This window comes from Hyla sarda, chromosome 6 (genome assembly GCF_029499605.1).
Source record: "Hyla sarda isolate aHylSar1 chromosome 6, aHylSar1.hap1, whole genome shotgun sequence".
Lineage (NCBI taxonomy): Eukaryota > Metazoa > Chordata > Amphibia > Anura > Hylidae > Hyla > Hyla sarda.
In genome coordinates, this window is record NC_079194.1 from 277,311,011 (window position 1) to 277,338,181 (window position 27,171).

The window sequence follows — 27,171 nt, forward strand, 5'->3', positions numbered from 1 at the left end:
GTGGTGTGCAGGAAGCACAAGCACACCAAATACACATAACTACCTGTGGTGTCCCGGTACCGCATCCTATCCGGTACCTTTGTATATAAGTCCCCATAGCCAGAGTCCCTAGGACATCGGGGTTCTTCTTAACTAGCCCACCCCTAGTCACCTCTCACCTAGGTATGAGTTATCTAATAATTATTTAGGACTTGTATATATATAGGATTGTACAAGTGTATATAAATGGTTAATTACCTAGGCATAGCGTAACAGGACCTGCTGATCCCGTGACCGGGTGAACTCTATGGTTTTGTGCTTGAGGACCTTTGGAGGTTCCTGTGACGTTTATCTCCCATCACTCCTTGTAACGGTGAGTGACAGTTGATTGGACCAGTAAAAACGGCCATTGCTCACTCTCTTTCCTCGTGGGCTGTTGATGGAGAAGGATCTGCGCTGCTGTCATCAGTGAGTTTAGTCCTGAGCCTTGCGGCGACGGCTGATATCTTGCTAAATTGTGAGTGTGTCAATCCCTAAACACTCTGCAAGATCACCGGACCTTATCTATCCCCTAAATCCGGACAGATCTTCGCAATATTCCCTAATTCAGAGACTTTATGAGAAGTCAAGGTCTGCAACAACTGTCAATCATTGCAATAGATAGAGACTGTATTCCTGAGACTGTTACTGTTCATTTGGATGTACCGCAAGCATTTAAGTAAAGTTATCCAAGTTCAAGTTCAAGTACCTTGTGGACCTTCAGTCATTTTATGCATGCACCAATCGTTACTGGGAAGGGCGGCGAAAGGCCGGAGAATTACCTCAGCATACTAGCCCTCAGCCTGGCGTCACCAACTTTAGGGTTAACCTTAACCCCTCATCTACCGAAACAACACCCCAACTACCATACACCCCCCAAGGGCTACCACATACCCAAGCTTATGAGTGACCCACACTATACCACTACTGAACTGCTGATCATTTTAAAACGTGTGTGTGTGTTTACGTCTGGGAGGAGGGGGGGCTTAATCGCGGCGCCCGCACTCAGCCGTATAGGGGAACCGTATTTAATGTATGTCTATGAGCCGACCGGAGTGAACCGCAGCCTCCAGTCAGCTTCGTTTTCTTCGTTTTCTTCGTTATGTGGTTTCCCGACCGTAGGCGGTCGACCACGTTTTTGCCTGCGGTCGGGAAACCACATACGGCCGAAAATGAAGCCGACCGGAGGCTGCAGTTCACTCCGGTTGGCTCATAGACATACATTAAATACGGTTCCCGAATACGGCTGAGTGCGGGCGCCACAATTAAGCCCCGCCCCCTCCTCCCAGACATTTTCGGGAACCGTATTTAACAAACCGTGGAGTGAACCCAGCCTTATTTTGTTCTTTGTGTGTTGTTTTTGTTATTTATTTTGTTTCAGCTGGCGTGAAGTGGTCTGAGGCCTACTCCAGGGAGGGCAGAACTAGGCTGCATCACACACCTCCTCACTTGGCTAGCACCCTCAGAGGTAAGGAAAGCTGGGCTTGAGCAAGGGATCTCCCATTTTCTAGAGTTTTCACCAGCTTATGCCTATGGACTAATGTAAGAGCATATAGATTTCCTGTTCACAATTTTAATGGGGTATTCCAGGAAAATGTTATATCAACTGGCTCCAGAAAGTTAAACAGATTTGTACATTACTTCTGTTAAAAAAATCTTAATGCTTCCAGTAGTTATCAGCTGCTGGCATTGAGTTGTTATTTTCTTTCTGACAACAGTGCTCTCTGCTGACACCTCTGCTTGTCTCAGGAACTGTCCGAAACATTAGAGGTTTGCTATGGGGATTTGCTCCTACTCTAGACAGTTCCTGAGACAAGCAGAGATGTCAGCAGAGAGCACTGTGGTCAGACAGAAAATAACAAATTTACCAAATTTAAATTGAATTACAATCTGCAATGATTATACAATATGTTTTCTTAAATGGGCACTGTCAGATTCAAAAACTTTTTATGTTGTTACTGATGAAAATGAATGACCTTTTGTAATATGGTTCACTCATACAATGGATAGCCGATCTAATCCTTGCTTCTGCTCCTGTGCTCAGACCAAGAACAAATGGAAACAATAGGAAATGTCCAGCACCATGGCAGCAGGTAAAACGTCCAGTTTATTGAGGATTAAAAAATAATAACAGGTACACAAGGATCTCGCTATGGGTATAATGAATCAGATCAAGGCTACGGAGATAGTTATGATGGTCGATATAAGAACCCATACCAGAATAGCGTTGATTTTTATGAAGGTAGAAACCAGGGTGGGTCTAGCTGGGATCCGACCAAAAGTGAGGACTGGGTTTATGGAGGACAGAGAAAGAGACAATTACTCTTCCTACAGCAATTTTTGGGGTGGAGGTGGTCAGACAACCACTTCCCCATAGACTTACATAGAGCACATAAATGTTAAAAATGTGGGGAGATTTATCAAAAACGTGTGTAGAGGAAGAGTAGTGCAGTTGCCCATAGCAACCTATTAGATAGCTTCTTTCATTTTTCACAGGCTTTTTCCACTTTTTAAAAAATGAAAGAAGTAATCTGATGGTTGCTATGGGCAACTGCACCACTCTTCCTCTATGCAGGTTTTAATAAATCTCCCCCTATATGAATCTAAGTAAAGTCACTGTCAGAGTTATTCAGAGTTAGTGAACTATTAAACAGGTTGATAACCCTGGTTTAGGGAATTATATGACTATTGATGCTGTATATATATAAAAAATAATAATAATAATAATAATAATATATATATATATATATATATATATATATATATATATATATCTGATATGATTCTGATTATATTTCTTTCTAGTTACTGATATGTATAGTCATTTTTGGGATATAAGTAACTTCATATTATTATTTTTAAACCATTTTTGACTTATAGAAATTGTCTTAGTTTTGCATGGTAAAGCAAGACTGATGCAATTCAATTATAACATATGTTCAGCACTTATCTGTACTCCTTGGTGCAGATGGTAGAAAGTTCTATATTAATTCAAGGCCACTGATAAAGAGTTTAAAATAATCAAATATTCGTAAATGTTCAATAACTTGCTAATATTTGATTGGCGGGTTGAGACTACAGTATATAAACTGGACACAGCCACTTGACCATACAGTGAATCACAATGGCATTCCTTTGGCTCCTTTCATGTCTGGCCCTGCTTGGGGGCACTCTTGGTAAGTTGGTTAATTTCTTTATTAACATTTTCTTTTCTTTACTACCGTATATACTCGAGTATAGGCCGAGTTTTTCAGCACGATTTTTCGTGCTGAAAACACCCCCCTCGGCTTATACTCGAGTGAACTCCCCCACCCGCAGTGGTCTTCAACCTGCGGACCTCCAGAGGTTTCAAAACTACAACTCCCAGCAAGCCCGGGCAGCCATCGGCTGTCCGGGCTTGCTGGGAGTTGTAGTTTTGAAACCTCCGGAGGTCCGCAGGTTGAAGACCACTGCGGCCTTCAACATCATCCAGCCCCCTCTCACCCCCTTTAGTTCTGAGTACTCACCTCCGCTCGGCGCTGGTCCGGTCCTGCAGGACTGTCCGGTGAGGAGGTCGTCCGGTGGGATAGTGGTTCCGGGCTGCTATCTTCACCGGGGAGGCCTCTTCTAAGCGCTTCGGGCCCGGCCTCAGAATAGTCACGTTGCCGTGACAACGACGCAGAGGTGCGTCATTTGCGTCATTGTCAAGGCAACGCATCTATTCCGGGCCGGAAGCGCGGAGAAGAGGCGCCCCCGGTGAAGATAGCAGCCCGGACCACCTCCTCACCGGACCACCTCCTCACCGGACAGCCCTGCAGGACCGGACCAGCGCCGAGCGGAGGTGAGTACTCAGAACTAAAGGGGGTGAGAGGGGGGCTGGATGATGTTGAAGGCCGCAGTGGTCTTCAACCTGCGGACCTCCGGAGGTTTCAAAACTACAACTCCCAGCAAGCCCGGACAGCCGATGGCTGCCCGGGCTTGCTGGGAGTTGTAGTTTTGAAACCTCTGGAGGTCCGCAGGTTGAAGACCACTGAGGGCGAATGATGAGAAGAGGATGATGAAGGGGGGGTGTGGGGATGATGAAGGGGGGTGGGGATGATGAAGGGGGGGTGTGGGATGATAAGGGGATGATGAAGGGGGGATGTGCGGGATGATAAGGGGATGATGAAGGGGGGATGTGTGGGATGATGACAAGGGGATGATGAAGGGGGGATGTGTGGGATGATAAGGGGATGATGAAGGGGGGATGTGTGGGATGATGACAAGGGGATGATGAAGGGGGGATGTGTGGGATGATAAGGGGATGATGAAGGGGGGATGTGCGGGATGATAAGGGGATGATGAAGGGGGGATGTGTGGGATGATGACAAGGGGATGATGAAGGGGGGATGTGTGGGATGATAAGGGGATGATGAAGGGGGGATGTGTGGGATGATAAGAGGATGATGAAGGGGGGATGTGTGGGATGATGACAAGGGGATGATGATGAGGATGTTAATGACGGGTCTGGATGATGACAGGGGGGGATGAGGTATTTCCCACCCTAGGCTTATACTCGAGTCAATAACTTTTCCTGGGATTTTGGGTTGAAATTAGGGGTCTCGGCTTATACTCGGGTCGGCTTATACTCGAGTATATACGGTAATTTCTTACAGTGAAATATAAGTTTTTCTTTAATACCTAGGCTGTGGTGTGCCAAGTATCAAGCCTATTATTTCTGGCTATGCCAGAATTGTGAATGGTGAGAATGCCGTTTCTGGTTCCTGGCCATGGCAGGTGTCTCTTCAGGTACTGGGATTTTACATTTTTACATATATTTTGAATCTTTTTTTTTTTTTTCATATTTCTTTAGTAGTACTTTAGTACATTCAGGCTCTGTTCTTACCACTGTCATGGCCTTTGTTCAAGACAAGCATGTAGAATCTAAAAAGGTGGCCAGTGAATAGTTAGAAAAGCTGTTGCAGAACATCTTATTTCACAGCAGACTATACCATGATCAGTAAGGCTGCATTCATTGCTTTCCCTGCCTGCTCCTTTGCCCGTTGAGTTGTTCAGCAGAAGGCAACATCCTGTTAACACACTTTGTTCTTTATATATATATATATATATATATATATATATATATATATATATACACAGTAAATTTGAGTAGCCATATTAGTCCAGTGATGCAGATGCAAAATCCAAAAATATTGCAGTATCTTGTAATACCTTGTAGAGACAAGCTTTCGGGATTCCTCCCTTTATCAGGTCAAACCTGTTTGTGAGCTTAGATTTTCTTTTGACTTCATAAAGGGAGGAATCCCTACAAAATTCTTTTAGTTCAATAAAAAAGGTATTACAAGATACTGCAACATTTTATGATTTTATATATAAATATATGGCGATGTGGGCTGTAGAGGCTGGTCAGAAGTGATGGGGGAAAGATCCAGTCAGGACATGATGTGTTGCCCTGGGAGAGGAAGAGGAGCCAGGGAGCTGTGAGACAATAACACACTGACATTAACGGTACTACACAACTTCCTGTCAGTAATATTCCAGGCAAATACATACTAAAGCCAGTACAATTTGTCATAACACTGTATTAGTAAAGCATATACCTTGGGGTAATAGTCTTTTTTTTAACTATCATTTTATGGTACCAGAACGTTCCGTTAAATGTATTTTTATATACAGTATATTGGTGGATTTGTTACAGAAATATCTGTGACCCCCCCCCCCCCCCCCTCCTCCCTCCTCCCGTTTCCTGTTCTCTACTAGCTTTGGCAGTCCAATGGACAGTAAATGGAGCAGCAGACATGTCTGACCACCTCTTCATTTCTCTGGGAGACTATAGACCCCTGTTCTTAAGATAATTGGGAGTACAGTATGAAACATGATGAACAATATAAGGCATGTGAGATATTATGAGATATTTGTCCAAAACGACATTATGAGATATTTGTCCAAAATGAATTTCAAAAATTGTGACCACATTTTTGGGAAATGTGGAACAAATTACATTAGAAACAAACGTATTCACTCATCTCTAAACATGCGGATTTTATGGCAGATTTTGCTTTGCACTTGCAGTGGATCAATAAGATTTCCGAACAAGAATGAACAGGCTCACATTTCTATGCAGACTTTTTACACTATTTAAGAGGCAGTTTTAAAGCATCACTGTCATTTGAAAAACCTTTTAACATGTTGTCCAGACAGCTCAAAAGTAAAAACTACACTGGGTCTCAGTCCTGTGATTGTGAGTTATAAGCTGGTAAAGTATCCGTCCACTCTGTCCGACACATTCACCATAGACTAAGGGTACCGTATATACTCGAGTATAAGCCGAGTTTTTCAGCACGATTTTTCGTGCTGAAAACGCCTCACTCAGCTTATACTCGAGTTAACTCTCCGCCTGTAAAGCCCTTCTCAGTGGTCTTCAACCTGCGGACCTCCAGATGTTGCAAAACTACAACTCTCAGCATGCCCGGACAGCCATCAGCTGTCTGGGCATGCTGGGAGTTATAGTTTTGAAACATCTGGAGGTCCGCAGGTTGAAGACCACTGGGGCCTTCGTCATCATCCAGACCCCCTTTAGTTTTCAACTCACCTACCCTTTGGTGAGAGGAAGGGTGAGCTTATCCGGGCCATCTATGCTGCAGGGACCGTCCGGTGGGGAGGGTTAGTCTTTCCAGGCTGTCCATTTTCACCGGGAGGCACTCTTCTCCGCTCCGAGCCGGCCCCGGCATAGTGACGTTGCCTTGACGACAACGCACAGGGACGTCCGTGCGCAGCAGACATACCTGCGCATGAACGTCCCTGTGCGTCATCGTCAAGGCAACATCACTAGTCCGGGGTCGGCCCGGAGCGGAGAAGAGGGCCTCCCGGTGAAAATTGACAGCCCGGAAAGATTAATCCTCCCCACCGGACGGTCCCTGCAGCATAGATGGCCCGGACCAGCTCACCCTTCCTTCCCACCAAAGGGGAGGTGAGTAGAAAACTAAAGGGGGTCTGGATGATGACGAAGGCTGCAGTGGTCTTCAACCTGCGGACCTCCAGATGTTTCAAAACTACAACTCCCAGCATGCCCGCATACTGGGAGTTGTAGTTTTGCAACATCTGGAGGTCCGCAGGTTGAAGACCACTGATGAAGGGTTTGACAGGCGGTGATGATGACGGGGGTGAAAATGACAGGGTGATGATGACAGGGTGATGATAGGGGTGAAAATGACAGATTGATGATGATGGGGGTGATGATGACGGGGGTCTGGATGATGACAGGGGGGATGATGACATGGGGGGATGATGTATTTCCCACCCTAGGCTTATAGTCAAGTCAATAACTTTTCCTGGGTTTTTGGGGTGAAATTAGGGGCCTCGGCTTATATTCGGGTCGGCTTATACTCGAGTATATATGGTATGTTCACATTGCGGAATTCCGCGAGTGAAATTCAGCATAGTGAACGTTAGCATCAGTGTGAGGGTCTTCCGCGAGACCCGTTCACATGGCGCAATTCCGCCACTGAAATTGTTCTGTGAAAAGAAAGAACATGTTCATTCTTTGCACGGAAGTCCGCGAGCACTGCATAGCCGTCAATGGTGACTGCGCAGTGCCACACGGTCCTGCCGCCGCTGACTGCCAGACTGAATCTCTGCTTGCTGAATTCCGTGAACGGAGATTCAGCTACAAATCCGTAGTCTGAATATACAATTGTGCAGAAAATTTGTCAGATTTGATTGTCAGCCGGAGAGTAAGGTGCATGCTGCTGGGCACTACACCTGCTAATAACTTGGAATGAGACCAGGCATGATCTAAACTGTTAACATATCTGAACAACATATGTCATACGACAAATAACGCTTTGTCTGAACTTATCCTAAGTGGCTTTAGCAATGAGAGTAGAAACTCTACAATGTCAGCTTGTGGGATATTAGCAAGAAATACAATGACTGATATGGTTATACCCCACAGGACAGCACCGGATTCCACTTCTGCGGAGGTTCTCTGATCAACAGTCTGTGGGTTGTTACCGCTGCTCACTGTGGTGTTACGTAAGGATTTACTATTGATATTTTGTTATATTTCATAATAGATTTTAAAGCTGGCATAATAATGTTTACAGTACCTGATCATTTTTATTTAACTTATTTTTCCTTGTCTGTGTTTCTCTGATATACAGAACCTCCCACCGTGTCATTCTGGGTGAATATGACCGTTCCTCCAGTGCTGAACCTATTCAGACCAAGACCATTTCCAGGGTAACCAACACTTGTCCAATACAGACATACACTTACATATACAAATATATCACAAATAATAACGCATCTAACTATATACCAATACTGTGCTGTTTAATTAGGTCTTCAGACACCCCAGCTACAGCTCCTTCACCATTGCCAATGACATCACTCTCATCAAGCTCAGCAGCGCCGCTTCTTTCAATAACCGTGTGGCTCCTGTGTGTATTGCCGCTAGCGCTGATGTGTTCAATGGAGGAGAGAGATGTGTCACCACCGGATGGGGCTACGTCAGTGCTGCAAGTAAGTTTTTATAATTGGAGGTAATAACTAATAAGTATATTGGAAACAATGAAAAAAAATATTTCTAAGTATTTACATAAATAGAAAATGTTTATAATTTTCACATTTTATAAAAATAAATTGTGGCCCTTTTCTGACATGTGGCACTGTCATAAGCAATGTGGTGACATTGTTGTGTCTATAAGAAGAAATGTGTCCTATTAAATAGCTGCACAGGGCAAGGGAATAATGCAATTCATTTTCTGAATAACTTATTATTCGATATTTAAATTTTATTAGATATAAGCATTTTTTTTTAAATTAAGAGGTGCTTTATTTTATGTTTTTTTTAATTACATTTATAAATTTTTCTTAGCCCAAACCACCCCAAGCAAACTGCAGCAGGTGTCTCTTCCTCTTCTGACCAATACCGAATGTCAGAGACACTGGGGAACCAAGATCCAGAGCACCATGATCTGCGCTGGAGCATCTGGAGCTTCCTCCTGCATGGTATGGAATGTTACAAAGTTTTTTTACACTTATATAAGTTACAAAGTTAGCACTTAGTACGGTTGAAAAAAATACATATATGTCCATCAAGTTCATGTTCAACTTTCATCAGATTATGCATATGACATTGTCTGGACAAAACTAAGGTCAAATAATAGTTCAGGAAGGTTCAGACCAGTGGTCCTTGGATATTTGGACCATCAGCATGCCTCCTATACATTCTTCAGTTATACTGGGAAAAAGTAGAGCCCCATAGAGGTTTATGGCTGTCATATAACAGCTTCAAATATACCTGTGGAGTTAAAGGGGTACTCCGCCCCTAGGCATCTTATCACGCTGGACCCCCACGATCTCGGCTGCGGTATCTCAGACATCCGGTGCGAATTTCGCTCCATGACAGATGACTGGCGATGCGAGGTGGAAGCTCATGATGTCCGGGTCACGCTCCGCTCATGACATCAAGAACACGCCCCCTCAATGCAAGTCTATGGGAGTGGGCAGTTATCATGCCGCCTCCCACAGACATGCATTGAGGAGCATGGTCGTGACATCACAAGGAAAGCATGACCATGAGTTCACCAGCCTCCGGCGCTGCACCCGACGCTGTAAACGAACGCTGGGTGCAGCAGGGAGATCGTGGGGGGGGGGGGGGGGGGGGGTTCCTAGTGCTGGACCCCTGCGATCATATATCTTATCCTCTATCCTTTGGATAGGGGATAAGATGTCTAGGGGTGGAGTACCCCTTTAAAGCTTTCCTAAAAGCTTGCTGATCACCAATTAGCACCAAATATAGAGCTCCTGTATGGATCTATAATCAGACATTAGAATACAAAGAAGCTTATAGTTTTCTCACACCTTCTTTTACTACCTCTGTAGGGTGACTCTGGTGGACCTCTTGTATGCCAGAGAAATGGAGCTTGGACCTTGGCTGGTATTGTATCCTGGGGAAGCTCTTCCTGCTCCACATCTACTCCCGCTGTATATGCTCGTGTGACAGCTCTTAGATCCTGGTTGGACCAGACTGTTGCTGCTAACTAAATGTATCAACTATAACTATTGGTTATTAATAAAGTTATTTCAACAAGATAACACTTTGTAACAATTTGTAACAACTCATTGTACAACACATTGTGATTATTAATTAATTACTATTGGGTCACCTCAGAATATCCAGTATTTTTACAATATTGTTGTATTAAAAAAAATAAAAAATACAAGCATTCTGGTGCTTAACCCCTTAACGACAATGGACGAAAATGTACGACATGGTGCGTTGGTACATAATGCACCATGACATACATCTACGCTCCGCCATGACTGTGAGCACTGTTCCGTTGCTAGCATCATGTGCAGCAGGTCCCGGCTGCTATTTTTGATGCTTGGGGCCTGTTGATACCGGCTCTTCCCAGCACCCATGTGGTGGGGGGTACCAAGGTAATAATTGGGTTTAGCGCTAGCTGTAATTGGGGCTAACACTTAGCCCTGGCTTAGTGATTGACTCTGTCTATAAGAAAGCCTCCACTACTAAGCCTGTAAAGTAAAAAAAAAAAAAAAAAACACAAGCCCTTGTTGCCAGAAAGTTAACCAGATTTGTAAATTACTTCTATTAAAAAATCTTAATCCTTCCAGTGCTTATCAGCTGCTGTTATGACCCACAGGAAGTTCTTTTCTTTTTGAATTTCCTTTCTGCCTGACCACAGTACTTTCTTCTGACACCTCTGTTCATGTCAGGACCTGTCCAGAGCAGGATAGGTTTTCTATTGGGATTTTCTCCTGCTTTGGACAGCTCCTAAAATGGACAGAGGTGTCAGCAGGGAGCACTGTGGTCAGATAGAAAGGAAATTCAAAAAGAAAACTTGAAGGATTAAGATTTTTTAATTGAAGTAATTTACAAATCTGTTTAACTTTCTGGCACAACATGATTTAAAAGAAAATGTTTTCCAGTGGGGTACCCCTTTAATTAACTAGCACAGTAGTTCAAGGTCAATCTAATATCCAAAAATGTCCAATCACAAAATCAATGGTGGTTAAAGGTTGACTCCTTTAGTTGAGATTACTGAACTATTTTAGAGGAGATATTTGTATCCATTTTCTAATAAAGATTATGTTGCAGCTTTGGTAAATATAATATTCTATATAATTAATAACTAATATGTGTCTATATAACATTGCATCAATGTGAAAATTAAATGTAAATTGACTTCATGAAAATAATTAAAGGTGTATTCCACAAGGTAAATTTATCATCATCCACAGGGTAAGGGGTAATTAGTTGATTACAAGAATGCGGCCCAGAGCTCCATTCACTACATCTATGGAGCAGCACTTGGCAATACTTGGAAGCCCATTGGCTTAAAGGGGTACTCTGCATTTCAGTTTATTATACCCATTTTGGGGTTGAGAAAAAAGGATCCATGTTTACTTTACCATTAGTAAAGGGGTATTCCATTGGAAAATCCAGAAAGTCAAACAGATTTGTAAATTACTTCTATAAAAAAATCTTAATCCTTCCAGTACTTATACACCTAAATAAACACTATGAGAGAGATTTATCAAAACCTGTGTAGAGGAAGAGTAGCACAGTTGCCCATAGCAACCTATTAGATATCTTCTTTCATTTTTCACAGGCTTTTTTCACTTAAAAAAAAAATTAAAGAAGTAATCTGATGGTTGCTATGGGCAACTGCACCACTCTTCCTCTATGCAGGTTTTAATAAATCTCCCCCTATGTGAATCTAAGTAAAGTCACTGTCAGAGTTATTCAGAGTTAGTGAACTATTAAACAGGTTGATAATCCTGGTTTAGGGAACAATATGACTACTGTATAAAAAAAAAAAAAAAAAAAAAAAAAAAAAAAATGTATATGTATATATATATAGAATTCTGATTATATTTCTTTCTAGTAACTGATTATCAACAAGCTGCCTGAACTTCATGAACCGTATCACAGGAGGCAGGAATGATTTTTCAGAGCAATTCTGTGTATTTTTTCCACAAGAAATCTGCTGCTTATACTAGTCTGTAGACGGTATAATAACCAGCAGTTTACACCATTCTTAATACTCTGTGACATAGTGCAATTTTGGGTTTAAAACACATTTTCTTCTTTTTTGTGGTGCTGCACTGTTGTATCCTGCTCCTGTGCAAAAATACGTTTTTTCAGCCAACTGTAGTGCATTTTTCTGCCCTCATACGTGCACACCACATACCCACATCAAAGCAGTCAATACAGAGTTTTTGGCGTATTGTAGCTGATATTTCTGCCCTCATCAGTGCATACCGCATACGTACATCTAAGTAGTGTACCATTTAGTACCTGTTAATCTGTCAAGGGCCTGCATACTGTGAAAGTCCAAGCAAAATTACTCACTGGCAGGTGTTTTAAAAAAAATACTGATTTTTTTAGGCATATTGTAGCACATTTTTCTGCCCTCATCAGTACATACAGCATACGTACATCTAAGTAGTTTATCATTTAGTACCTGGTAACCTGTCAAGGGCCTGCATACTGTGAAAGTCCAAGAAACAGTACTCACCGGCAGGTGTTTTACAAAAATACTGAGTTTCTTGGCGTATTGTAGCAAATTTTTCTGCCCTCCTCATTGCATATGTACATCTAAGTAGTGTACCATTTTGTACTTGTTAATCTGTCAAGGGCCGACATACGAGTCGAAGCGAGATGCCTGAGCTCCTGTTATCAGCTAGTGGTTGTGTCTGGACCAGCAACCCATCTGCCATCGTCGATTGGTTAACAGGGTCATCCAAGTCATCACAAGTGACATCTGACATCCCCAGTCAACAGTCGTTGGGTTCCTCAGATACAACCTCAGTTGGCATGGTCCGGGAGCAGTCCCTGTCCTCCCATTGCCTTTGTCCTATGCTGTTCCCTCTCCTACAGAAGTATGTTATGCTGTGGGTTCAGCTTCACTATTCAGTGAGGACAATCTAATAGAGGACAGTCAGCAGCTACAGCCCAGCCAAGAATGGGTGGAGACATGCGCCGCTTCCTCCACTAGGTGGGCATGTAGTGATGAGAAGAGTGACGTGGGAGGCAGTGTTGCCAGGGTTGAGGAACCTGACGAGGAACCTGAGGAGGACATCAGTGACGTGCAGACATAACTCGATGATGATGAAGCTGATCACAATTGGGAGCCGGGTGCAGAAGGGGCTTCATCATCATCAGGAGGGGAGAGTTGCAGGTTGCCCGTGAAGCAGCAGCCGAGCCATCAAGGCGGTAGCATGGTTGGCAGTCAGTGTGGTGGCAGAAGTCGAAATTCTGGAGCCAAACATGCCCAGGGGAGACCACCTGCTTTGCAGCAGCCTACCTTTCTGGGAGGTAGTGGAACAGGGGTTCCTGGAGACGGCGGCAGTACTTCTTAATTTATTTTGGACCTGCTGAATCCTTTCCGCCTTGCTGTAATGCGGTAACATGTCAGGCACTTTATGTTTAAACCGGGGGTCTAGTAGCGTGGACACCCAGTACAGGTCATTCTCCTTAATCCTTTTTATACGAGGGTCCTTCAACAGGCACGACAGCATGAAAGACCCCATTTGCGCAAGGACGGATGCCGAGCTACTCATGCCCCGTTCCTCGTCCTCAGTGATGTCAGGGAAGGTATAATCTTCTTCCCCCCAGCCACATACAACACCACGAGAACCAGATAGGTGACAAGGAGCACCCTGGGATGCCTACTGTGGTTGGTCTTCCTCCTCTTCAAAGCCACATTCCTCCTCTGACTCCTCTTCCTCACAATCCTCTTCCAGCGTTGCTGCAGGTCCAGCAAGCGATGCTGATAAGGCTATTTCTGGTGGTGATGGTATCCACAACTGTTCCTCTTCATGCTCATCTACTACCTGATCCAGCACTCTTCGCAGGGCACGCTCCAGGAAGAAAACAAACGGTATGATGTCGCTGATGGTGCCTTCGGTGCGAATGACCAGGTTTGTCACCTCCTCAAAAGGACACATGAGCCTACAGGCATTGCGCATGAGCCTCCAGTAACGTGGCAAATAAATTCCCAGCTCCACAGATGATGTCCTAGCACCCCGGTCATACAAATATCCGTTGACGGCTTTTTCTTGTTGGAGCAGGCGGTCGAACATTAGGAGTGTTGAATTCCAATGGGTCGGGCTGTCGCAAATCAAGCGCCTCACTGGCATGTTGTTTCGCCGCTGGATATCTGACAAGTGCGCCATTTCCGTGTAGGAACACCTGAAATGGCCACACACCTTCCTGGACTGCTTCAGGACATCCTGTAAGCCTGGGTACTTGAGCACAAAGCGTTGTACAATCAGATTACACATATGTGCCATTCACGGCACATGTGTCAACTTGCCCAACCTCAATGCCGCCAACAAATTTGTTTCATTGTCACAAACCACCTTGCCGATCTCCAGTTGGAGCGGAGTCAGCCACTGGTCCACCTGTGCGTTCAGGGCCGACAGGAGCGCTGGTGCGGTGTGACTCTCCGCTTTGAGGCAAGTCAACCCTAAAATGGCATGATACTCCCGTATCCGGGATGTGGAATAGCACATGGGGAGCTGGGGGGTGTCGGTGATGTGGAGTAAGACGCAGCAGTGGAGGAGGACTCGGCCGAGGATGTTATGGAAGAGGATGGAGTAGGAGGAGTAGAGGAGGTGGCAGCAGGCCTGCCTGCAAGTCGTGGCGGTGTCACCAACTCCTCTGCAGAGCCACGCATTCCATGCTTGGCAGCTGTCACCAGGTTTACCCAATGAGCAGTGTAGGTGATATACCTGCCCTGACCATGCTTTGCAGACCAGGTATCAGTGGTCAGATGGACCCTTACCCCTACACTTTGTGCCAGACATGCCATAATTTCCTTATGTACAATGGAGTAAAGGTTGGGGATTGCCTTTTGTGCAAAAAAAATTCGGACGGGTACCTTCCACTGCGGTGTCCCAATGGCTACAAATTTTTTAAAGGCCTCACACCACCAGCTCGTAAAAGCCAGCAAGCCAGCTGTCAGACGCCGGGCTAGGGGGTGACTTTGAGACATTGTCTTCTTACGCTCAAACATGTCCTTGACAGACACCTGACTGTGGGCAGATGAGCAGGAACTGCTCAAGGCGAGAGAGGGAGAGGTGGATGGTTGAGAAGGGGCAAGGAGGGCAGCAGTGGTTGACCTGGCTGAAGATGCTGGACCAGGAGGAGGATGGCGGCTTTGACTTTGTGTGCTGCTTGTACTGACGTGTTGATCCCATAGGCGTTTGTGATGTGACATCATTTGCCTTCGCAAAGCAGTTGTGCCTAGGTGGGTGTTGGACTTCCCACGACTCAGTTTCTTCTGGCACAGGTTGCAAATGGCCTCGCTGTTGTCAGAGGCAGACACACAAAAAAAATGCCACACTGCTGAGCTCTGCGATGATGGCATTCTGGTGGTGGCAACAGCATGCATTGATTGTCGTCCCATCTGGCTGACCCCGGGTGCCGATGCATGCTGTCTGACTGTGCCACTAGCTCCTTGTGATGACCTCCCCCTGATTTCAACTCGTCTCCTCCTCCTCTCTGTCTCCCCATCTGAACATTCCCCCTCTTCTTCTCTTCTAGCGGGCACCCACGTGGCATCCACGGACACATCGTCATCATCAACACCTTCACCGCTATCTGACACATCAAGAAAGGAAGCAGCAGCGGCCACAACATCATCATCACACCGTACGTCCATCTGTGTAATGCTGCCTGACTGAGACATATCCCTGTTAACTACATCCTCTGGCAATAATGGTTGTGCATCACTCATGTCTTCAAACTGATGTGTAAATAACTCCTCTGACGGATCAAGTAAAGCTGCTGTGGTGCTAGTGTTGGTGGTGGTGGCAGGCAGGCAAGTGGTAGCATGAGAGGTGCCTGAAGCTAAGCTAGAGGAGGAGAAGGACAGTGCGTCAATGTTCCGAGCGGAAGCTTTAGTAGTGGTGTCAGGGAGCAATGTAAAAATGTAGGGAGCACAAAAAAGGAAACATTTAAACTGAGGTGCCCATGACAGGGGGGCATAACAAGGGGTCCCCTGTCATGTACCACTCACATATAATGCCCCCTGTGCTGTGCCCCTCACATAAAATGCCCCCATCATCATCATGTGCCCTTCAAATGTAATGCTCTTGTCATGTGCCTGTCACATATGATGCCCCCTGTTGGGCAGGACAGGGGGCATTATATGTGAGGGGCATGTCACAGGGGGCATTATATGTTAGGGGCACAGGACAGGGGGCAGTATATGAGAGGGGCACATGATGAGAGCATTATATGAGGGACACAGCATGGGGCATTAAATGTTAGGGGAGCATGACAGGGGCATTATATGTAAGGGGCACAGCACAGGGGGCATTATATGTGAGGGGCACATGATGAGAGCAATTTTTGAGGGACACCGCACAGGGGGCATTAAATGTTAGGGGAGCATGATTGGGGCATTATATGTAAGGGGCACAGCACAGGAGGCATTATATGTAAGGGGCACAGCACAGGGGGCATTATATGTAAGGGACACAGCACAGGGGGCATTATATGTAAGGGGCACAGCACAGGGGGCTTTATATGTGAGGGGCACAGGACAGAGGGCATTATATGTGAATGGCACAGCATAGGGGGCATTATATGTTAGGGGCACAGGACAGAGGGCATTTTTATTATGTCGGGGAACAGGGCAGACATTATTATTATGTGGAAGGTGCAGGAAGGGTCATAATTATTATATATGTGGGGGCACAGGTTGGGGCACTATTACTATATGTGAAGGCACAGAGTGTTGTGCATTTTAGAGGTATGGTGTATATTGTAAAGGAATTTCAGGGGTGGTACGATTTGCCCTGCAGGCAAGAAAAATGGCAACTGTGACGTGAACTAACAGTGACGACTGATTTTATTTAACAGCCAAAAAAGCTATTTTTTTTTAAATTTGCACAACTGTCACACCTAATGTGATTTACACTAGGGTGACACAATTTGCCCTGCAGGCAAAAAAAATTGCAACTGTGCTGTGAACTGACATTGACGACTGATTTTATTTAACAGCCAAAAAAGGTATTTTTTTTATTTATTTGCACAACTGTCACACCTAATGTGATTTGCACGAGTGTGACAATGAGCGAAAAAAACTTGCCAGCGGAGTTCCCGTTTTATGCAGTGGTCCCCAACCAGGGTGCCTCCAGCTGTTGCAAAACACACGGACTGATATATTTCAGCCCTTTGAATACTGTAGTAGTTAGTTGCTTTAAAGAAAAAAAGCTTGCCAGCGGAGTTCCCCTTTTAAACAGTGGTCCCCAACCAGGGTGCATACAGCTGTTGCAAAACCCACGGACTGATGTCTTTCAGCCCTTTGAATACTGTAGTAGTTAGTTGCTTGAAGGAACTTAAGTTTGATTCTGGAGTACCCCTTTTAACCAGCGGTTCCCTCCCAACCAGGACTGATATCTTTCAGCCCTAAAAAGGGCTTTTTTGGGTGATGTCCTTAAAGCAGATGTTACACTAGTGCTTAAGGAGTAAACTGGACCCTGAATACACCCCCAACAGCAACCTAGCTATCGCTTTCCCTATACAGCAAGAGCAGCTTCTCTAACCCTCCACTTCCTAAGCCTGCAGCATGCTCAATGAGGCTAAAATAGCATCCGTGCAAGAGGTAGGAGGGTCTGGAAGGGAGGGACTGCTGCTGATTGGCTGTAATGTGTTCGCTGACTCTGACTCACAGGGTCAAAGTTTACTGCAATGTTAAAGTATAGGGGCGGATCGAACTTCACATATGTTCGCCCGGCGATGCGAATGCGAACATGCAAAATTCGCCGGGAACTGTTCGCCGGCGAACAATTCGCGACATCTCTAGTTATGAAATCTTCTTGTGTACTGCTGATGCCTTTTCCTGACTTTATCTTTCTGGAACTACTTGGCTTACTGATGCTTCTGGGTTTGGGCCTTACATTTTTGGATGGTAGAACTACCTAACATGCACCTTCAAAGGAGATTTCAACATTCACCTTTTAATTTTAGGGGTTGTGAACCCCTCTTGGGTACTCATGCTGCTTCCTGCTCCACTCTGTCAGCTCATTGGTCCTATTACAGTGTGCGACTTCGCCTCCTCATCCTCCACCATATCCTCAGCCTCCACTGCCCGGACAAGTCTCAGTGGCCCTTCAGCACACCATGTGTGCAGGACATGGCGGTGTCATGCTGTTCTTCACATGGTTTGCCTTGGCGAAAAGTGTTGGAAACAATGGCTGGTCAGGGCAATGGAGATGTTGCGCCTACATTTCACGGCCACATGAGCCCTGTGGGGGCTTGTTAGATTTGGCCCTTTGTACCCAAACGCCGGGACACTAAAACTTGGGAGTTGAAAGTTCAATTTCAAAATCATTCATTTAAATTTTAAAATCTTAAATTTAAATAAAAAAATCATACATTTCAATGGTCTCCTCATGCTTCAGCCAACTCCAGGCTGTGTCATTCAGGAAATATATGGTTTACTGATACTGCTGCTGGGCCTGGGTCTTAAAATGTTGTTATGGTAGCACTAGCTATCCAAAATCTTCATTTTAAATTAAAAAAATTATTGTGTTTTTTCTTAGGGATTGTGAAGCCCTGGTGGGTACTCATGCTTCAGCCATCTCCAGGCTGTGTCATTCAGGCAATATATGGTTTACTGATACCAGTGCTGGGCCTGAGTCTGGGAATAAAAAATTTGTCATGGTAGGTAGCACTAGCTATCCAAAATCTTTATTTTAAATTTCAAAAATTCTTGTGCTTTTGGGGGGATTGTGAAGCCCTGGGGTCTTCTCATGCTTCAGCCATCTCCAGGGTGTGTCATTCAGGCAATATATGGTTTACTGATACTGCTGCTGGGCCTGGGTATGGGAATAACATTTTTGTTATGGTAGGTAGCACTAGCTATCCAAAATCTTCATTTTAAATTTCTAAAATTCTTGTTTTTTTTTCCTTGGGGATTGTAAATCCCTGGTGTGTACTCGTGCTTCAGCCAACTCCAGGCTGTGTCATTCAGGCAATATATGGTTTACTGATACTGCTGCAGGGCCTGGGTATAAAATTTTTGTTATTGTAGGTAGCACCAGCTTTCCAAAATCTTCAGTTTCAATTTCAAAAATTGTTGTGTTTTTTTGGGGGGGATTGTGAAGCCCTGGGCTCTTTTCATGCTTCAGCCAACTCCAGGCTGTGTCATTCAGGGTATATATGGTTTACTGATACCAGTGCTGCGCCTGGGTCTGGGAATAAAAATGTTGTTATAGTAGGTAGCACTAGCTATCCAAAATCTTCATTTAAAATTTCAAAAATTCTTGTGTTTTTTCTTGGGGATTGTGAAAGCCCTGGGGTCTCCTCATGCTTCAGCCAACTCCAGGCTGTGTCATTCAGGCAATATATGGTTTACTGATACCACTGCTGGGCCCGGGCCTGGGTCTGGAAATAAACATTTTGTTATGGTAGGTAGCACTAGCTATCCAAAATCTTCATTTTAAATTTCAAAAATTCTTGTGTTTTTGGGGGGATTGTGAAGCCCTGGGGTCTCCTCATGCTTCAGCCAACTACAGGCTGTGTCATTCAGGCAATATATGGTTTACTGATACCGCTGCTGGGCCTTGGTCTGGAAATAAACATTTTGTTATGGTAGGCAGCACTAGCTATCCAAAATCTTTGGTTTACATTTCTGAATTCATCTTTTAATATAAGGGATTGTGAAGGCCTAGTGTCTACTCATGCTGCTGCCAACTCCTGGGTGTGCCATTCAGCCACTATATGGTCTCCTCATGCTGCCAACACCTTCACGCTGTGTCATTCAGCCACTATATGGTCTCCACATGCTTCAGCCACCTTCAGGCTGTACCATTCAGACACTATATGGGCTCCTTATGCTTTCCCCACCTCCAGGCTGTGTCATTCAGCCAATATATCGTTTTCTGATGCTGCTGGGACTGGGATATTAACTCAATATATGTTGTGGTAGCACTAGCTAACATAAATGCTTAATTGAGATTTCAACATTGATCTTTCAATGTAAGGGGTTATGAAACCCTCGGGTGTACTGCTGATGCCTGTGAAGCCCTGGGGTCTCCTTATGCTTCAGCCAACTCCAGGCTGTGTCATTCAGGCAATATATGGTTTACTGATACTGCTGCTGGGCCTGGGTCTGGGAATAAAATTGTTGTTATAGTAGGTAGCACTAGCTATCCAAAATCTTCATTTTAAATTTCAAAAATTCTTGTGTTTTCTTGGGGATTGTGAAGCCCTGGGGTCTCCTCATGCTTCAGCCAACTCCAGGCTGTGTCATTCAGGCAATATATGGTTTACTGATACCACTGCTGGGCCTGGGAATGAATATGGGCTCCTTATTCTTTCCCCACCTCAAGGCTGTGTCATTCAGCCAATATATCATTTTCTGATGCTGCTGGGACTGGGATATTAACTCAATATATGTTGTGGTAGCACTGGCTGACATAAATGCTTAATTGAGATTTCAACATTGATCTTTCAATGTAAGGGGTTATGAAACCCTCGGCTGTACTGCTGATGCCTGCGCCTGACTGCTCCTGTGTCTTTCAGGAACTACTTGGCTTACTGATGGTTCTGGGCCTGGGCCTTACATTTTTGGATGGTAGCACTAGCTAACATGCATCTTCAATAGAGATTTCAATATTCACCTTTTAATGTTAGGGGTTGTGAACCCCTCTTGTGTACTCATGCTGCTTCCTGCTCCACTCTTTGTTTTTCAGGAACTACTTGGCTTACTGTTGCTGCCAGGCGTGTGCCAAATTTTTTTTTGAAGGTAGCACTAGCTAACATTCATGTTCAATAGAGATTTCAACATTCATCTTTTAATCTTCGGGGTTGTCATTTTTTCAAGACTGAGGCCCTTTGGCCCTCGACGTCATATGACCTGTGGAATTATCACAAGAATCCAATGAAACATGTTGAAGCAATAGCAATGAACCATAACTGATTAACTGAAACATTCATACTTTCATAATCACGGGGAGAGGCAGGGGTTGGAACAGGTGGTATCTCGCCCGGCGGAGGAATTACAAATTACATTAAATATGACATAAAAGATCTCTTTATTCTCTTCAATTTTGACACCTTATGGTCTTCCTGATGCCACACAGACGCTCTGCAACGGTGATTCTAATGGCAATGCCTGTAATCTGCATGCCAAAGTAAATAACAGTATGATTTAACTAACCTAGCACACTCCCTATGCCTGTTACAGCAAGGCAAAGTGTTCTACACCTCAATTGGGGCTCTCTGTAGGCCAGAAATAGCCGTTTTTAATACAGTTTCGCCGCAAATTTATTCGACCCGAAACGAACATTTTGGAAAAATTCGGCGAATCGGCCGAACTGAATTTTTGAAAAGTTCGCTCATCTGTATTACTGATATGTATAATAATTTTTGTGATATAAGTAACTTCATATTATTATTTTTAAACCATTTTTGACTTATAGAAATTGTCTTAGTTTTGCATGGTAAAGCAAGACTGATGCAATTCAACTATAACATGTGTTCAGCACTTATCTGTACTCCTTGGTGCAGATGGTAGAAAGTTCTATTTTCATTCAAGGCCACTGATAAAGGGTTTAAAATAATCAAATATTCGTGAATGTTCAATAACTTGCTAATATTTGATTGGCAGGTTGAGACTACAGTATATAAACTGGACACAGCCACTTGACCATACAGTGAATCACAATGGCATTCCTTTGGCTCCTTTCATGTCTGGCCCTGCTTGGGGGCACTCTTGGTAAGTTGGTTAATTTCTTTATTGACATTTTCTTTTCTTTATTAATTTCTTACAGTGAAATATAAGTTTTTCTTTAATACCTAGGCTGTGGTGTGCCAAGTATCAAGCCTATTATTTCTGGCTATGCCAGAATTGTGAATGGTGAGAATGCCGTTTCTGGTTCCTGGCCATGGCAGGTGTCTCTTCAGGTACTGGGATTTTACATTTTTACACATACTTTGAATCTTTTTATCCATATCCATATTCTGTATCTCACATTCCTTTAGTAGTACTTTAGTACATTCAGGCTCTGTTCTCACCACTGTCATGGCCTTTGTCAAAGACAAGCATGTAGAATATAAAAAGGTGGCCAGTGAATCCTGTGTGATCACACTATATAGTTAGTTACATAGCTAGAAAAGCTGTTGCAGAACATCTTATGTCACAGCAGACTATGCCATGATCAGTAAGGCTGCATTCATTGCTTTCCCTGTCTGCTCCTTTGCCCGTGGAGTTGTTCAGCAGAAGGTGACATCCTGTTAACACACTTCCTTTTATATATATATATATATATATATATATATATATATATATATATATATATATTAAGAGAATATGCAGCCCTATCCCAAAAAGATGCAGTTGGTGCCAGTGTCCAAAAAACCGGACCAAGGTTTACTTAATATATTTACCAAAAGACGCAGCACTCAGACGATTGAAAAAAAAAAAAAACAACGTGTGTTTATTCCTTTATATCAATTCAGCAAGCAACGTTTCTGCTCTCTATGGAGCCATTTTCAAGCTTAAGTGACACACACTCTTATGGGGTTTAAATACCCAACACAGTGCTCATTACACAGTATACAATCAGATGTGAACCATAATAAAAGCAATCATTTAATAAAGTGCAAATATCATGTAAACATGATCTCTCTCTCTCTCTCTCTCTCTCTCTCTCTCTCTCAAACATACTCAAGCTAAAACATACTAAAGCCATTACAATTTGTCATAACACTGTATTAGTAAAGCATATACCTTGGGGTAATAGTATTTTTTGATTATCATTTTATGGTACCAGAACTTTCCTTTAAATTTATTTTTATATACAGTATATTGGTGGATTTGTTACAGAAATATCTGTGACCCCCTTCCTCCCGTTTCCTGTTCTCTACTAGCTTTGGCAGTCCAATGGACAGTAAATACAGCAGCAGACATGCCTGACCACCTCTTCATTTCTCTGGGAGACTATAGACCCCTGTTCTTAAGATGATAGGGAGCACGGTATGAAACATGATGAACAATATAAGGCATGTGCTGTAGTGAAGGGTAGTAGTAACAGCCGACATTATGACATATTTGTCCAAAACGAAATTCTAAAATTGTGACCAAATTTTTGGGAAATGTGGAGTAGATCACTAAGATTTCCGAACAAAAATGAACAGGCTCACATTTCTATGCAGACTTTTTACACTATTTAAGAGGCAGTTTTAAAGCATCACTGTGATTTGAAAATCCTTTTAACATGTCATCCAGACAGCTCAAAAGTAAAAACTACACTTGGTCTCAGTCCTGTGATTGCGAGTTATAAGCTGGTAAAGTATTCGGCCGCTCTGTCCAACATATTCACCATAGATTAGGGTATGTTCACACTGCGGAATTCCCGCAGAATTCAGTGAGCGAAATTCCGCAAGTGAAATTCCGCACAGTGAACGTGTGAATGGGTCTTCCGCAAGACCAGTTCACACTGCGGAATTCCGCCACTGAAATTGTTTCGCGCAAAGAAAGAATATGTTCATGGGGAACATGTTCATGGTGACGGTGCAGTGCCGCGTGAACCTACCGTCGCCGTTGGCTGCCAGATTGAATCTCCGCTCGTTGAATTCTGCTAGCTGAGATGCAGCGCAAATCCGTAGTCTGAACATACAATTATGCAGCTAATTAGTCAGATTTGATTGTCAGCCGGAGAGTAAGGTGCATGCTGCTGGGCACTACACCTGCTAATAACTTGGACTGAGACCAGGCATGATCTAAACTGTTAACATATCTGAACAACATATGTCATACGGCAAATAACGCTTTGTCTGAACATATCCTAAGTGGCTTTAGCAATGAGAGTATAAACTCTACAATGTCAGCTTGTGGGATATTAGCAAGAAATACAATGACTGATATGGTTATACCCCACAGGACAGCACTGGATTCCACTTCTGCGGAGGCTCTTTGATCAACAGTCTGTGGGTTGTTACCGCTGCTCACTGTGGTGTCACGTAAGGATTTACTATTGATTTTTTGTTATATTTTATAATAGATTTTAAAGCTGGCATAATAATGTTTACAGTACCTGATCATTTTTATTTAACATATTTTTCCTTGTCTGTGTTTCTCTGATATACAGAACCTCCCACCGTGTCATTCTGGGGGAATATGACCGTTCCTCCAGTGCTGAACCTATTCAGACCAAGACCATTTCCAGGGTAACCAACTAATACAGACATACACTTACATATACATATATATTACAAATAAGTACACATCTAACTATATACCAATACTGTGCTGTTTAATTAGGTCTTCAGACACCCCAGCTACAGCTCCTTCACCATTGCCAATGACATCACTCTCATCAAGCTCAGCAGCGCTGCTTCTTTCAATAACCGTGTGGCTCCTGTGTGTATTGCCGCTAGCGCTGATGTGTTCAATGGAGGAGAGAGATGTGTCACCACCGGATGGGGCTACGTCAGTGCTGCAAGTAAGTTTTTATAATTGGAGGTAATAACTAATAAGTATATTGGAAACAATGAAAAAAAATATTTCTAAGTATTTACATAAATAGAAAATGTTTATAATTTTCACATTTTATAAAAATAAATTGTGGCCCTTTTCTGACACATGGCACTGTCATAAGCAATGTGGTGACCATGTTGTGTCTATAAGAAGAAATGTGTCCTATTAAATAGCTGCACAGGGCAAGGGAATAATGCAATTCATTTTCTGAATAACTTATTATTCGATATTTAAATTTTATTAGATATAAGCATTTTTTTTTTAATTAAAAGGTGTTTTATTTTGTTACTTTTTTTAATTACATTTATAAATTTTTCTTAGCCCAAACCACCCCAAGCAAACTGCAGCAGGTGTCTCTTCCTCTTCTTACCAATACCGAATGTCAGAGACACTGGGGAACCAAGATCCAGAGCACCATGATCTGCGCTGGAGCATCTGGAGCTTCCTCCTGCATGGTATAGAATTTTACTAAGTTTTGTAAACGTATATAAGTTATATAGTTAGCACTTAGTACGGTTAAAAAAAGACATATATGTCCATCAAGTTCATGTTCAACTTTCATCAGATTATGCATATGACATTGTCTGGACAAAACTAAGGTCAAATAATAGTTTAGGAAGGTTCAGACCAGTGGTCCTTGGATATTTGGACCATCAGCATGCCTCCTATACATTCTTCAGTTATACTGGGAAAAAGTAGAGCTCCATAGAGGTTTATGGCTGTCATATAAAAGCTTCAAATTAGGGATTGATTTTTTAGGTTCGATACCGATACTCTGTGGAGGTTAGGGCCGATAGCCGATAACTTATACTGATATTCCGGTATAAGTTATCGGCTATTTATCCCCCCCCCACCCCTGGCGACACCACTGCAGATCATTGATTTAAAGCGGGCGCTTTAAATCAATGAACTGCAGCAGCTTTTGTGGTGCCAGAGACCGTCACCCGCTTCTCTCCCCCTGCCTGTCCTGGTGTACTCCTGAGTCTTATCACTGCCACCGCGACCCCCCCACCACCACCACGACTGCCCCACCACCATCGTGACCGTCCCCCAATACTGCGCCGCACCCCCCCCCGCACAGGCCAGAGACTGCCGCTGCCCCATTCCCTCCCCCATTCCCGGTTTTATAATTACCTGTTCCCGGGGCCCGCGCTACTTCTGGCTCCTGCGGCGTCCTCTTGATCTTTGACTGTGCGCACTGACGGTGACGCCGCGTTGAGGATGTCACTCGTCATTGCGTAGCGCAGTGCACAGTGTAACACAGGACGCGGCAGGAGCCAGAAGTAGAGTGGACCCCGGACCCCGGGAACAGGTAATTATAAAATCGGGAAAGGGGGGAGGCAATGGGCAGCGGTGGCGGCGGTCTCTGGCCGGGGCGGTGCAGTGGGGGGTGCGGCACGGTGGTGGGGGGTGCGGCGCGGTGGTGGGGGATGCGGCGCGGTGGTGTGGGGTGCGGTGGGGGCAGTGCAGGGGGCATTATCGGATTATTGGCAAGGTAATTGCCGATACCGATAACGTCCAAAATCGTCAATATCGGCCGATAATATCGGCCGAACTGATAATCGGTCGATCCCTACTTCAAATATACCTGTGGAGTTAAAGGGGTATTCTGCCCCTAGGCATCTTACCGCTCTGGACCCCCACGATCTTGGCTGCGGCACCTCAGGCATCCAGTGCAAACTTTGCTCCACGCCAGATGACTGGCGATGCGATGTGGAGGCTCATGATGTCCGGGTCACACACCGCTCGTGACATCACGGATATGCCCCCTCAATGCAAGTCTATGGGAGGGGGCATGGCTATCATCATGCCCCCTCCCATAGACTTGCATTGAGGGGCAGGGCTGTGACGTAACAAGCAAGGCATGACCGTGACGTCACGAGCCTCCGGCGCTGCACCCAACGCTCTAAACGAACGCTGGGTGTAGCAGGGAGATCGCAGGGATCCCCAGTGTGGGACCCCCGCGATCATATATCTTATCCCCTATCCATTGGATAGGGGACAAGATGTATAGGGGCAGAGTACCCCTTTAAAGCTTTCCTAAAAGCTTGCTGATCACCAATTGGCACCAAATATAGAGCTCCTGTATGGATCTATATTCAGACATTAGAATACAAAGAAGCATATAGTTTTCTCACACTTTCTTTTACTACCTCTGTAGGGTGACTCTGGTGGACCTCTTGTATGCCAGAGAAATGGAGCTTGGACCTTGGCTGGTATTGTATCCTGGGGAAGCTCTTCCTGCTCCACATCTACTCCCGCTGTATACGCTCGTGTGACAGCTCTTAGATCCTGGTTGGACCAGACTGTTGCTGCTAACTAAATGTATCAACTTTAACTATTGGTTATTAATAAAGTTATTTCAACAAGATAACACTTTGTAACATTTTGTAACAACTCATTGTACGAACTGTGGTGTTGCATTTAAAAAAAGAAGAAACTGTAGATAATGGGAAAAAAAAGTCTTCTAACATTGTGATTATTAATTAATTAGTATTGGATCACCTCAGAATATCCAGTATTTTTACAATATTGATGTATTAACCCCTTAAGGACACAGCCCATTTTCACCTCTAGGACGCAGCCCTTTTTTGCACATCTGACCACTGTCACTTTAAACATTAATAACTCTGGAATGCTTTTA

The 27,171-nt window shown here is 44.1% G+C and overlaps 2 protein-coding genes across 5 annotated transcripts; both read left to right on the top strand.

The window, feature by feature from the left end:
- The first annotated feature begins 1,349 nt into the window (after positions 1–1,349).
- Positions 1,350–21,944, top strand: LOC130277102 (chymotrypsinogen A-like). Of its 4 annotated transcripts, none has more exons than XM_056527415.1 (8): positions 1,350–1,486; positions 2,063–2,111; positions 4,682–4,785; positions 7,952–8,031; positions 8,160–8,238; positions 8,340–8,520; positions 8,876–9,009; positions 9,886–10,087. In XM_056527415.1, the coding sequence occupies exons 2-8, from the start codon at positions 2,090–2,092 to the stop codon at positions 10,045–10,047; spliced, it is 762 nt and encodes a 253-aa protein (XP_056383390.1). In that variant the 5' UTR covers positions 1,350–1,486; positions 2,063–2,089; the 3' UTR covers positions 10,048–10,087. The 4 variants fall into 4 exon arrangements, with proteins under 4 accessions (XP_056383390.1, XP_056383391.1, XP_056383389.1 ...); XM_056527414.1 differs by lacking the exons at positions 1,350–1,486; positions 2,063–2,111 and adding exons at positions 2,944–3,194; positions 21,657–21,944 and having other exon boundaries at positions 9,886–10,049; XM_056527416.1 differs by lacking the exon at positions 1,350–1,486 and having other exon boundaries at positions 1,817–2,111.
- On the top strand, positions 21,502–26,888 carry LOC130277103 (chymotrypsinogen A-like). Its single transcript, XM_056527417.1, has 7 exons — positions 21,502–21,764; positions 21,849–21,952; positions 23,931–24,010; positions 24,139–24,217; positions 24,312–24,492; positions 24,849–24,982; positions 26,689–26,888. The coding sequence occupies exons 1-7, from the start codon at positions 21,713–21,715 to the stop codon at positions 26,848–26,850; spliced, it is 792 nt and encodes a 263-aa protein (XP_056383392.1). The 5' UTR covers positions 21,502–21,712; the 3' UTR covers positions 26,851–26,888.
- The last annotated feature ends 283 nt before the right edge of the window (positions 26,889–27,171 follow it).

Coding starts and splice junctions, on each gene's coding strand:
- LOC130277103 (XM_056527417.1), top strand. CDS start 21,713: ATGGCATTCCTTTGGCTCCTTTCATGTCTGGCCCTGCTTGGGGGCACT. Junction 24,218..24,311: donor AGACCAAGACCATTTCCAGG/GTAACCAACTAA, acceptor CTGTTTAATTAG/GTCTTCAGACACCCCAGCTA. Junction 24,983..26,688: donor CTGGAGCTTCCTCCTGCATG/GTATAGAATTTT, acceptor CTACCTCTGTAG/GGTGACTCTGGTGGACCTCT.
- LOC130277102 (XM_056527414.1), top strand. CDS start 3,143: ATGGCATTCCTTTGGCTCCTTTCATGTCTGGCCCTGCTTGGGGGCACT. Junction 3,195..4,681: donor CCTGCTTGGGGGCACTCTTG/GTAAGTTGGTTA, acceptor TTTAATACCTAG/GCTGTGGTGTGCCAAGTATC. Junction 4,786..7,951: donor CATGGCAGGTGTCTCTTCAG/GTACTGGGATTT, acceptor TATACCCCACAG/GACAGCACCGGATTCCACTT.